Below are 13,534 nucleotides of genomic sequence, written 5' to 3'. Positions count from 1 at the left end.
CGCACTATTGTTTCGAGAGCGCTAAGACATTGCCTCGAATGATATCCGTACAAAATCCAGTGTCATCTTGAACTATTAGCCACCGATTTTGTGATGCGGAGAGCAATTGCGACGTGGCACTTCAAAAAAATGGGACTGGATGACGATTGTTTGTCTAACGCGTTGTGGCCTGAATAAGCCAGTCACACTCCGATGGTCAGTCAACACCAACAAGTGCAGGATTTGGGGTACCGAAAATCCTATACTGTCGTGGAAACGCCATTGCATGACGAGAAAGTCATGGTGTGGAGCAGAATTATCAAATCAAATGTGACAGAACGCCTTTTCTTCGAGGAAATGCGGCGTAGTGCTTTTCAAACTGTCAGTGTGACGGGTGCGAGGTACGCCGAAATGTTACAGAATTACATTGTCTCTAGCCTGGCTGGTAAACACCTGCTGCAAGGTATCACTTTAGGATGGCGCTCCACCCCATGTTTGCTACACGTATAGAAGGTAACTTGCGCACATCGTTTGGTGAGGATCACATGCTGAGTCGCCACTTTCTTCATGCCAGGCCTCCCAGGTCCCTAGACCTCAGTCTGTGTGATTATTGGCTGTCGGGTTACGTGAAGTAGCAAGTCTACCGCGAATGTCCGACTTCATAAGGGATGCGAAAAGACAAAATCCCACGGCAGTTCCCCACCATGCGTACCGATATGCTATACAACATTGTCCTTCGACTACAGATGTTGCTGATGAATGACGGCCGACACGTTGAACATTTGTTATAAAGAACATCTCTTTGTTAAAAATCAACTGTTATGATAATTATTACTTCTGTAATGTTGTGCATTTTTTTTTTCAATAAAACTTCTCATCATTTCAAGCATGTGTGGAAGTTTTTACCTTTCTACCTATATTGTTCCGAGAGGTATAGAATTTTCAAATTATAAAAGACTTTTAGGTCACATTGTATTATTTTGTTTTTAAACTGTGCTGGCAGGGTCTATCAAACACAAATATTTACGAAAAAAAGGAAATTCAAGTCTACAGAGTGAAACATTCACTCAACATAACACAAGCATGAAATTATTTAGTCGAGACAAGGAATAAAAAGTCGCCAACTTTAGGCTAGCAGTGGTGCCGGACTGCGGACTTACTGCGTGTGTTGGGAACCCAGTTTAGTGACGGACCAAACGCACCCCCAGCCGGCCGAGACGATGCCGGACTGCGCTTACCTCGGCCAGCCGGTAGGACTCGAACTCCTGCAGCTGGTGCTGGAAGCCGAAGTTGGGGTTGGCGACGGCGCGCCCGACGCGCACCACCTTGAGCGCCTCCTTCCAGGAGAGTGACGTCACACTCATGATGTACGCCACGGCCACCGTCACAGACCGCGACATGCCCGCCAGGCTGCAACACGGCAGGCGCAAACAGGGTACACCCAACTGCGTACTTTAGAGAGATACATGTACAGTCAACTCACACCATAAAACATGGCACCCCCTTAAAACAGCACACTGGTCATTTTCGAGCGCTGTAGCTGGTGAAGAATTGTTTATGTGACCCTACACTGCTGGTGAAACAGCTGTGAAATGGTTTGAATGTACCAGCCGGTTAAATGGAATCAATACAGTAAGATGGATCAACCTAGAGACACGACAGAATGCCAGAAAAGATTTATCCTGTTTGAACGTGTCCATGGCTACACACCAAACGAAGCTGCTCTGCTTGGCCTATCAGTGCAGACTGTCCAACGTGTGTACAATGTTACGGCAGGCGGGAAGGGAGAGGAGGTGTGGAGCAGCAGTGCCTGTGTGTTTTATGATGACCACTTCTGGCTCTAGAGTGGCGTGTGCGGGAAGCTGTGGGTATTGCGGCAATAACTGAGTCAAAAATGCTCACTCAATAACTTTATTTATCATTCCCATAAGTGAGGTAGATGGCTGCGAACTAAGTGCTATCTGTAGCTAGGTAGCAGTGATTGAATCGAACCGGGGAACCCGGGCGCGGGAAGCGAGAACGCTACCACACAGCCACGAGCTGCAGACTATTATCGGTTTAATGAATAACTTTGCAACTGAATATAGTTAAAGGAATGGAGACTGTTTATGGATTCTTCTAAATGTTGTCTAAAGGCTGTAATATATACGACTATGAATTGGTACCATTGCACATGCTGTAAATATGAAGGAAAATTACTAAAATCTATTTATAGTTAAAATAAATTAGTCCGTTCATACTTGGAATATGTCCGGCGATTTAAAATGGCCGTGTTTACTCCTTAATCAGCACAGTGGCTATAATAAATACCTTTCTTTATTGCAAAAATGGGATAGTAGGGCATGAGATAAACATTGGTTTAGAGAAAATCGTCTTGCGAAAAAATCAGTGAAGTCCGGAGAGTACAATGTTTTGCTCAAGGACCTCGTGGATCCGAAGTACAAAAAGCTCTTTTAAGAGAGAGAATGTTTGAAGTAATCCTTTGCTGTTCTGTCAGAAGCGACATTGAAAGAGGGCGTGTTTCTTGGACCTGAAATAAAAAAAAAATAGTTCAATTCAAACTTATAATAAAAGATGACAGTGACAGAGGGGTCTTTGGTGTCATTCAAGGAGGTGAAGTTCTTAGCACGCAAAAAGGACCCACGTTAGATTTGTATTATAGCCAACAGAGTGTCTAATAAGCTTCGAGATACACACTTAAACAGCTGCCTTGGATTTGTTACGTGGAGATCAAGTGATGTCAGCGAGGAACGTGGTGAACGCTTTCACAGAAACATAAAGTGGTGGTGGGACCTTGCTGCGGCGTATGAGTGCAGACACGATATCTGAACAGTTCGCTACAGATCGTTGTTAAGTGAACGCGGCAGTAGGTTGCGCGTTAACCGACTTTGAACGTGTGATGATAATTGGTGCGTGACGCAAAGGTCAATGATTGTGGAATTAGGATTTTACAGGTCAACGCTGTTCACGATGGATCTACAGCATCGCAGAGAGAATGTTGCTTCACGCATAAACCGCCGCACGTAAGGTACATCACGTCGCCACCACAGAGCCTAATGGGCGTGCGACGGTCTACTGTGAGTCAGATAGCCGCCCATCTCATTGTGGGGTGTTAGGAGAGTATTTCCACCAGGACTGTGTGGAGACAGATGAAACGCATAGATTTCAGCAGCGGACGACCAACATCACATCCAGTGTCTTCCATGACCTTTGTACATCTGCCGTAAATCAGTTGAATTACTTTCCCTTAGTTGTGCTATTCCCACACATTAGATGTCTCCAAGTCATAGCTGGAAACGTCAGCGGCGAAGCTTGAGTCCGGCGTGGAGGCATCCTCGAATAGCCTAATGGTTAAGACAACAACTTATGAAAAGCAGCAATCTTGATTTTGAGCCCTGGTCTGCAACAAATTTTCATTTCTATGTGTACATCTGCATCTACATCTATACACGTACTTCGCAAAAAAGGAGGTTTCCTTGTATCACTCGTAGCATTTCCTTCGCTGTTCCAACCGCATACAGAGCGATAGAAAAACGACTGTCTATATGCCTCCGTACGTGCCCTAATTTCTGTCACCTTTCTGTTCTTACACGAAATGTGCTTTGGCGGCGTTAGAATTGTTCTACAGTCAATTTCAAATGCCATTTCTCTACATTTTCTCACTAGTGATTCGCGAAAAGAACGCCGTCTTCCCTCCAGAGATTTGCATTTGAGTTCACAAGGCATATCCGTAATATTCGAATGTTGATCCAAACTTCGGGTAACAAATCTAGCAGCCTACCTCTTAACTGCTTCAATGTCTTTCTTTAGTCCGACTTGGTGAGGATTTCAAACACCTGAGCAGTACTCAAGAATGGGTCGCACTATTTTACAGTATTAAATTTAAACACTTTGTGCCGCTTATTTGCAACAAAATATAAGTTATCATTCCATACAAATGACTGCTTTGACTTTAAAGATGAAACACAATTTCCGAAAATTCTCCGAGTAAACTGAAACCTCCCATTCGCCTTCCTTATGTGCTCGTTCCATTTCATATCGCTTTGCAATGGCATGCGTAGCTATTTAATCGACGTGGCTGTGTTAAGCAGCAAACTGCTAATGTTGTATTCGAACATTATGGGATTGATCTTGCTATTCATCTGTACTACCTTACGTTTTTCTACATTTAGAGCAAGCTGCCGCTGTTCACAACAACCAGAGACTTTGTCTAAGTCATCTTGCATCCTCCCACAGTCACTCAACGATGACACTTCCCCGTACACCACAGCGTCATCAGCAAACAGCGGCAGATAGCTGCTCATTTCGCCCTTCAGATCACTTATTTACATAGAGGAGAAGAGCAGTCCTATGATACGTCACTGGCGTGCTTCTGACGATACCCTTTTCTGTGATGAAAACTCGCCCTCGCGAGCAAAGTACTGCGTACTGCTACTCACGGAGTCTTAGATCCACTGCGTTAACAGTTTCCACTGGGACGCCTTGTCAAACGCTTCCCGGAAACCTAGTAATATGGACCCTGTCCGTTGCTCTTCACCCATGGCTTCCACGACACGTTCATAACATTATAAATCACGTACCTCTGTACAGAAAAGGAGCAAAGCAGTCATTTGTATGGGATGATAACTTATATTTTGTTGCAAATAAGCGGCACAGAGTGTTTAAATTTAATGTTTTACTGCTCTGCAACCAGTTTCAACCTTTGAAATCGTTTTTATGGTGATCTCAGAATTAAAACTGGTTGCAAAATAGTAAAACAATATCTTTTAGCAGCTCGTCCCGGTTATTTACAACAAAATGTCTTTTATGCGAGCAACGAGGCATAATTTTAGGAAAATTCTTTGGAACAACAACTTATCTACGCACAGTCTACACCGCAATTGTATCTTCCAGTCAGCAGATAGTGACTCGAGTGCGCAAAAAGCCAATGACAGAGGGCACAAAACATGAAATGAGAATATGTGAGGGGTAAATCCCAAAACAATAGGTGGAGGATAAGTGATACCCCTGTCACTGACAAAGCCGTAGAGCAGACGCTGTAGTATGTCGGGTAGCGTTCGTAAGACGTCTTACGTTTCACGAAGAGCGCCGTGCGTGCAGGCAACCACGTGCGCGTGGAAGAATGGCTGGATGTCACGCAGCAAACTAAGGGCAGTGAGGTCGATGCACGGGACGTTAGGCGCATGTTCCGTAATTATCGCCTTCACACGGCAAGCGCGGCGGGCAACAGCGGCAGTGACAGCCGCAGAACTGGTGACGTTGATGCCAGATAACAGCGATAGCACACGCGGCAGAATGAATACTACCGTCAGATATTTGCGTCTCACTGATGGCCGAAGGACTCGCCTTGCAACGCCCTCCTCGTAATGTCTGTGCGTTGGGTTGACACAGACATCTCCAAAGATTGTAATGATCATTGTTTGACAGTGAACTTCCATCCTTCGTTCTTTATCTTCTTGTCTTTTGTATACTTACCACAATTATTTTGACGTGATGTCCGTCTTTCTTGCGGAACTTCCAGCCTTTTATTTAAAAATTACTCCTTTAAGTTTCTCGTTAATGGCTGCTTACTGTGATTCCGTCTTTTAAAAATTGCAGAAATGAAACAGCGGTACACAGGGTGAGTCACGTAAAGTTATCGCTGGATATATTTCGTAAACCACAACAAATACTGACGAACCGATTCCATAGGCCGAACGTGAGGAGAGGGGCTAGTGTAATTGGTTAATACAAACCATAAAAAAATGCACGGAAGTATGTTTTTTAACACAAATCTACGTTTTTTTTAAAAATGGAACCCCGTAAGTTTTGTTAGCACATCTGAACATATAAACAAATACGTAATCAGTGCCGTTTGTTGCATTGTAAAATCTTAATTACATCCGGAGATATTGTAACCTAAAGTTGACGCTTGAGTAACACTCCTCCGCTGTTCGATCGTGTGTATCGGAGAGCACCGAATTACGTAGGGATCCAAAGGGAACGGTGATGGACCTTAGGTACAGAAGAGACTGGAACGGCACATTACGTACACATGCTAACACCTCTTTATTGGTCTTTTTCACTGACGCACATGTACATTATCATGAGGGATGAGGTAAACGTACACACGTGGTTTTCGATTTCAATTACGAAGTGGAATAGAGTGTGTCCCACTGGAAAAGCGTCGACGTATGTGATATCAGCATGATGGTGCACCTGCACATTCCGCAATTAACACTAGGCTGACCCTTCACAGGATGTTCGAAGGGCGTTTCATTGGACGTGGAGGACGCATAAATTGGCGAGCCACTTCTCCTGATCTTACACCTCTGGACTTATTTCTGTGGGGTACGTTAAAGGAAAATGTGTACCGTGATGTGCCTATAACCCCAGCGGATATGAAACAACGTATTGTGGCAGCCTGCGGCGACATTACACCAGATGTACTGCGGCGTGTACGACATTCATTACGCCAAAGATTGCAATTGTGTGCAGCAAATGATGGCAACCACATTGAACATCTATTGGCCTGACATGTCGGGACATACTCTATTCCACTCCGTAATTGAAAACGGAAACCACGTGTGTACGTGTACCTCATCCCTCATGGTAATGTACATGTGCGTCAGTGAAAAAGACCAATACAAAGGTGTTAGCAGGTGGACGTAATGTGCTGTTCCAGTCTCTTCTGCACCTAAGGTCCATCACCGTTCCCTCTGGATCCCTACGTAATTCGGTGCTCTCCGATACACACGATCGAACAGCGGAGGAGTGTTACTCAAGCGTCAACTTTAGGTTACAATATCTCCGGATGTAATTAAGATTTTACAATGCAACAAACGGCACAGATTACGTATTTGTTTATATGTTTAGATGTGCTGACAAAACTAACGGGGTTCCATTTTAAAAAACGTAGGTTTGAGTTAAAAGACTTACTTCTGTGCATTTTTGAATGATTTGTATTAACCAATTACACTAGCCTCTCTTCTCACGTTCGGCCTGTGGAATAGATTCATCAGTATTTGTTGTGGTTTACGAAATATATCCAGCGGTAACGTTAGGTGACTCACCCTGTATAGTGCCCGTGAGTTAGTATGGGTAGTGGCTGTACTTGACAACCGGAATAAATTAATGATTGGTTCGTTTTACCGACCCCCTGGCTGAAATGATTCAGTCGCTGAACAGTTCAAAGAAAACTTAAGTCTCATTTCAAATAGGTGCCTCACTTATACAATTAAAGTTAGTGATAATTTCCATCTATCCCCACATGTCGGCAATAATATGCAGGGTGTACATAAAGTCCGGGAACACTTCCAATAATTTATTGCAGAAGAACCAAACATTGCACAGATATCATACATATTTCATTTTGAAGAGAAACTCTGATTTTTTTTTTCCATGTACACCGCCACAGCGTAGTTCGATAATTTGCCGATAGCCAGTGCTAGTCACAAACATGGCGAGTTGAGGTGCGGAGCGAGCTTTCTGAGTGTTGGCGTTCGACACAAACAAGTGTGCTACATCTGTTCGGCGGATGTTTAGAACAAAGTACGGTAAGAAGCCACCTACAAGGAAGGCCATTTACCACTGGTACAACAAATTCGTTACGACGGGTTGCTTGTGCCCGGCAAAGAGAAGCAGATGTTCCAGTGTGCGTGAAGTGAATGTGGAGCGCGTACGAGAGACATTCATAAGGAGTCCAAAGAAATGGGAGCGTCGTGTATCCCGTGAACTCGAAATGGCTCCAATGATAGTGTGGAAAGTCCTACGACAGAAGCTGTATATGAAACCATTCAAATTGTAGCTAGTGCAGAAGCTCAATGACGACGACAAAGGCAAGCGTTTTGAGTTTTTTCGCAGTTGCAACAATTGAATGAGGATGGGGATGACATTGCCGATCGCTTAATTTTTAGCGACGAAGCCACTTTTCACACTAATAGGAAAATGAACAGGCATAACTGTCGAATCTGGGGTACGAAGCATCCACGCGAATGCATTGAATTTGAGGGTGATTCCCCAAAGGTAAACGTTTTTTGTGCCTTGTCACGTCGAAAAATGTACGAACCATTCTTCTTCACCGACAGCACTGTCACTGGATATTCCTACTTAGACATGTTGCAGCAATGGCTGATATATCAAATACAATCGGACTCTCCGTTCATCTTTCAGCAGGATGGGGCTCCACCCCATTTTCATCGTGAAGTTCGTGGGTACCTGAACACGGGGTTGCCGCAGCGATGGATCGGCAGTGCTACAGAAGGGGACGGTTGTCTCATGAAACGGCCTCCCCGATCACCAGATCTAGCTCCGTGTGACTTTTTTCTGTGGGGACACATTAGAGACCTGGTGTATGCACCGCCTGTACCACGTGATGTAGTAGAGCACCGGGAGAGAATACGGGAAGCGACTGTCACAGTCGGCGATGCCGTGCTGGGACGGGTACGGCAAGAATTCGATTACCGTATTGACGTCTGCCGGGTCACTAGTGGTTCGCATCGAAAGTTTGAAAAAAAAAAAAAGAAAAAAACTTTCAGGGAGTCTCTTCAAAATGCAATATATATGACATCTGTACAATGTTTAGTTTTTGTGCAATAAATAATTGAAAGTGTTCCCGGACTTTATGTACACACTGTATGTTTAAAACCTGTGGTAGGCATAAAATGTCCGAAATTATCCTGAACGATTTCACAGAAAATTATTTAGAACATTAGTTCAGGAGCCCACTCGAAGATTGAGGGATTGGGAAAACATACTTGACCTATTACCTTCAATCAATCTTGAGCTAATAGAGAACACAGGTATTAGTGACCACAAAGCAGTTGTAGCGAGACTGAATACCGTAATATCCAAACTCACCAAAATTAAACGCAAAGTATATCCGTTTAAAAGAACAGGCAAAAATTCTCTTGACGCCTTTCTATCTTCCGATCTGGCTGTGTAGGCGTATATAGATATGGTTTAAATTTAAAGACATTGTATCGGCGGCTATGGAGGGATACACTGAAGCGCCAAAGAAACTTGTATAGGCATACGCATTCGGAGATTTGTAGACAGGTAGGACACGGCGCTGCGGTCGGCAACGCTTACATAAGACAACAAGTGTCTGGCGCAGTTGTTATATCGTTTACTGCTGCAACAATAGCAAGTTATCAAGATTTAATTGAGTTTGAATGTGATGTTACAGTCGGTGCAGGTGCGATGGGACGCAGCTTCTCCGAGGTAGCGATGAAGAGGGGATTTTCGCGTACGACCATTTCACGAGTGTACCGTGAATATCAGGGATTCGGTAAAACATCAAATACCCGGCATCGCTGCGACTGGAAAAAGATCCCGCAACAACGGGATCAACGACGACTGAAGAGAATCACTGAACGAGACAGAAGTGCACTCCTTCCGCAAATTGCTAAATATTTCAATGCTGGACCATCAGCAAGTGTCAGCGTGCGAACCATTCAACGAAACATCATCGATATGGGCTTTCGGATCCGAAGGCTCGCTCGTGTACCCTTGAAGACTGCACGACACAAAGCTTTACGCCTCACTTGAGCCCGTCAGCATCGACATTGGACTGTTGATGACTGAAAACATGTTGCCTGTTCGGACGAGTCTCGTTGCACATTGTATTGAGCGGATGAACGTTTACGGGTGTGGAGACAACCTTATGAATCCATGGATCCTGCATGTTAGCGGGTGACTGTTCAAGCTGGTGGAGGCTCTTAATTGTGTGGGCTGTGTGCAATTGGAGTGATATGGAACCCTTGATAGTCTAGATACGACTCTGACAAGTGACACACACGTAAGCATCCTGTAGGATCATCTTCATTGATTCGTATCCGTTGTACTCGTGCAAGTGCAGCAGGGCAATGCGACAACCCACACGCCCAGAATTGCTACAGAGTGGTTCCAAGAGCACTCTTCTGAGTTTAAACACTTCCGCTGGCCGCCAAATTCCCCAGACATGAACATTATTGAGCAATTCTGGATGCCTTGCAACGTGCTGTTCGGAAGAGACCTCCACGCACTTGTACTCTTACAGATTTATGGACAGCCCTGCAGGAATCATGGTATCAGCTCCTTCCTGCACTGCTTCAGACATTGGTCGAGTCCATGCCACGACGTGTTGCGGCACTACTGCGTGCTCGCGGGGTTACTACACGATATTAGGTAGGTGTACCAGTTTCTTTGGCTCTTCAGTGTGTATAGCAAGTAAATCAATAAGCAATAGTACTGATCACCCCCAGTACACAAGCAGACTGGAACACTGATTCAGAAGCAATGAAAAGAACGCAAAAACCCCGAGATTGGGGAAGTTTTACAGAAACTCGAAATTTAGCGAGAACTTCACTGCGAAGTGCTTTTAATAGTTTCCATAACGAAACTCTGTCTCGAAATCTGGCAGAAAACCGAAAGAGATTCTGGCCATATGTAAACTATACCAGCAACAAGACGCAATCACAATGCGCAATAACAATGATGATGTCACTAAACAGTACCACTATGCAGAGTCAATAAACACCGTTTGCCGAAGTAAATATTTTAAATTCGACTCAAATCACCACGATGAGTAACACAGAAATAGATATCCTAGGTGTGAGAAGGTCTCCAGTACAGACTGTATACCAGTCAGGTTCCTTTCAGAGTATGCTGATATAATAGCTCCATATTTAGCAATTATATACAACCATTTGCTCGTCGAAAGGTCCGTACCTAAATACTGGAAAGATGACTATGTCATATCAGTGACCAAGAAAGGAAAAGGGTCTATTCCCTTGAATTACGGACCTATATAACTGACTTCTATTTGCACTAAGATTTTGCAACATGTGCTGTGTTCGGACGTTATGAATTCCCTAGGAAAAAGCGATTTATTTACAAATAAACAGCACGGATTCAGAAAATATCGTTCTTGAGAAACACATTTATTCTCACAAAGTAATGAGTGCTATCTACAGGGGATCTCAAATTGATTCCATATTTTTTAGGTTTCCAGAGGCCTTTGACACCGTTCCTCAAAAACATCTACTAATGAAATTGCGTGCCTATGGAGCATCGCCTCAAACGTGCGATTGGATTCGCGAGTTCCTGGCAGTCGCAGTTCATATTAACTGACGGAAAGTCATCGAGTAAAAGCGAAGTAATATCTGGCGTTGCCCAAGGGAAATGTTGATCCTGTCATTTACCATCTTGTGAAGTCATCAGATGATCGAAACCAATTGCAGCTTGATTTATGCTAGATATCTGTGGTGCGAAGAGTGGCAGTTGATTCTAAATAATGAAAAGTGTGAAGACATCTACATGAGTACTAAAAGAAATCACTAAATTTCGGTCTCACTACAAATCACACAAATACAAAAGCCGTAAATTTTAAAAACTACTTAGGGATTATAATTACATAGATAATGCAGTGGGGAAAGCAAGCCAGAGACAGAGATTTATTGGCAGAACACTTAGAAAATGCAACGAATCTACTAAAGAGACTGCTTACGTCACGCTTGTTCGTCCTCTGCTAGAGTATTTCTGCGCCCCGTGGGATGCGCAGTAGATTGGACTGACGGAGGACATCGATAAAGTTCAAAGAAGGGCAGCTCGTTTTGTATTATTGCCAAATAGGGGAGAGAGTTCTACGGATATGATACGTGAATTGGGGTGGCAGTCATTAAAACAAAGGCTTTTTTCGCTATGGCAGAACCTTCTCATGAAATTTCAATCCCTAACTCTCTCCTCAGAGTGTGAAAATATTTTGTTGGTGTCCACCTACATAGGTGGAAATGATCATCATAATAAAATAAGAGAAATCAGAGAGCCCACGGAAAGATTTAAGTTCTTGATTTCCCTCGCGCCTTCGAGAGTGGAACGGTAGAGAAATAGCTTGAAGGTGACTCGATGAGTCCCTTGCCAGGCATTTAAGTGTGAATTGATAAATAAATGTAGAAAAATGTAGATTCAGATATTTTCCGCTGTACTTCCATAACCATCTAAGGTCCATAAACATCTAGTAGAACATATTATGTGTCACTGAACTCCAGATTTGGAGTTGCTGTGACAGCACGAATTTTGAGCGAGGGAGACAGAAAGGACGTGGTACTATGGGGCTTTGTTACTACACAGAAATATTAGTTTCCCTTGAGGTTTTGCTATCTTCATATACGTAGCATTTTAATTTACTTTATACAGTACTGGTCTGTGCAAACTTTTAACTGGTCCAACTAATTACTGGTCTACCAAGAATTGTTGATTTATGAAAGTATCGTTTAGCTTGTCAACAATTTTATCCAAGGACCGCAGACAAGTATATAATGACATCATAAGTAAGTTACGTCTTCGGCAGTTAGGTTTTTATTGCCTGTAACAAGATATGTGGCGTAGGAATTACACTAATTGTTACAGGTTTACGAACAGGAAACAGAATCTTTATTCTGTGATGGAATGGTAGGAATAGCTAAGGTAATCTGTTTTAGTAAGCCAGACATTTTTAAGCTCTGGATTACACGCTAATAACTTGTAGACCCGGGCAACCATAGATTTTCCGAGGCCAACATATTTCTATTAAGGATTATAAAGCACTAACTTACGCCCGCTGCTTTGCTCGTGAAGACTAAATGGTCTGCACAGATTTTTTAGTAGTTGTTTAGTTGAATTTGTATTTTTTGTCTCTAGGTGAATGCTATTCTACTTTTCCAATTTGAGTAGATGTTCAAACGTAGTGTCATCAACTTCAATACACTTAGCCATCCCCTTTTCAAATGACCATACACAGGATAGAAGCTTCACCGGGAACGTCAGCACAGGCGTTTCTGATGCTGTCAACAACGTCTTCTCAGCTTTTAGGCACTTGCTTTTGCTTATTGTTTTAAATATCCCCACAGAAAAAAATTTCTACGATAGCAAATCCGCGACCTTGCGGGCCAATTAATAGGGCCACCTCTGCCGTTTCACTGCCAAAGACGCCGGCCACTGTGGCCGAGTGGTTCTAGGCGCTTCAGTCCGGAACCGCGCTGCTGCTACGGTCGCAGGTTCGAATCCTGCCTCGGGCATGGGTGTGTGTGATGTCCTTAGGTTAGTTAGGTTTAGGTAGTTCTAAGTCTAGGGGACTGATGACCTCAGATGTTAAGTCCCATAGTGCTTAGAGCCATTTGAACCATTTGAACTGCCAAAGACGGTCTAATACCTCCCGTGCTTCTCGCCTAATATGCTGGGCAACCACCATGCTAAAACCACGTACGCTGTCGATCATTCTGGACAACATCCTTCAGTAGTACCGGTAGTTCCTGCTCCAGAGACGTTCGATATTTGCGTCCGTTTAACGTACTGTCTATAAAATACGGACCAATGAATTTGTTCCCCATGGTGTCACAACATACGTTAACCGATCAAGGATGTTGATGGTCAATTTGCCGCAGCCAGTAGGGATTTTCTACTCTCCAGTGATGCATCTTATACCTGTTAACGCTACCATTGTTTGTGAACATACACTTAACGGAAAATAGTATCTCGCCAAAGACCGTGGGGATTCTGTGCATTTGTTGACATGCCTATTCACAAAACACTACCCGGTTATGGAAATTGGCGCCAT

The 13,534-nt window shown here is 43.6% G+C and overlaps 1 protein-coding gene across 1 annotated transcript in view; it reads right to left on the bottom strand.

The window, feature by feature from the left end:
• Positions 1-13,534, bottom strand: part of LOC126353755 (dual specificity protein phosphatase 12-like) — a 625,942-nt gene that overhangs the window by 72,457 nt on the left and 539,951 nt on the right. The window contains exon 4 of the mRNA XM_050002810.1: positions 1,218-1,389. Within this exon, the coding sequence (XP_049858767.1) occupies positions 1,218-1,389 (172 nt within the window). The remainder of the gene's footprint in view (positions 1-1,217; positions 1,390-13,534) is intronic.

Source organism: Schistocerca gregaria, chromosome 3 (genome assembly GCF_023897955.1).
Source record: "Schistocerca gregaria isolate iqSchGreg1 chromosome 3, iqSchGreg1.2, whole genome shotgun sequence".
NCBI classification, from domain to species: domain Eukaryota; kingdom Metazoa; phylum Arthropoda; class Insecta; order Orthoptera; family Acrididae; genus Schistocerca; species Schistocerca gregaria.
This window is presented reverse-complemented; position numbering and strand designations above follow the sequence as displayed.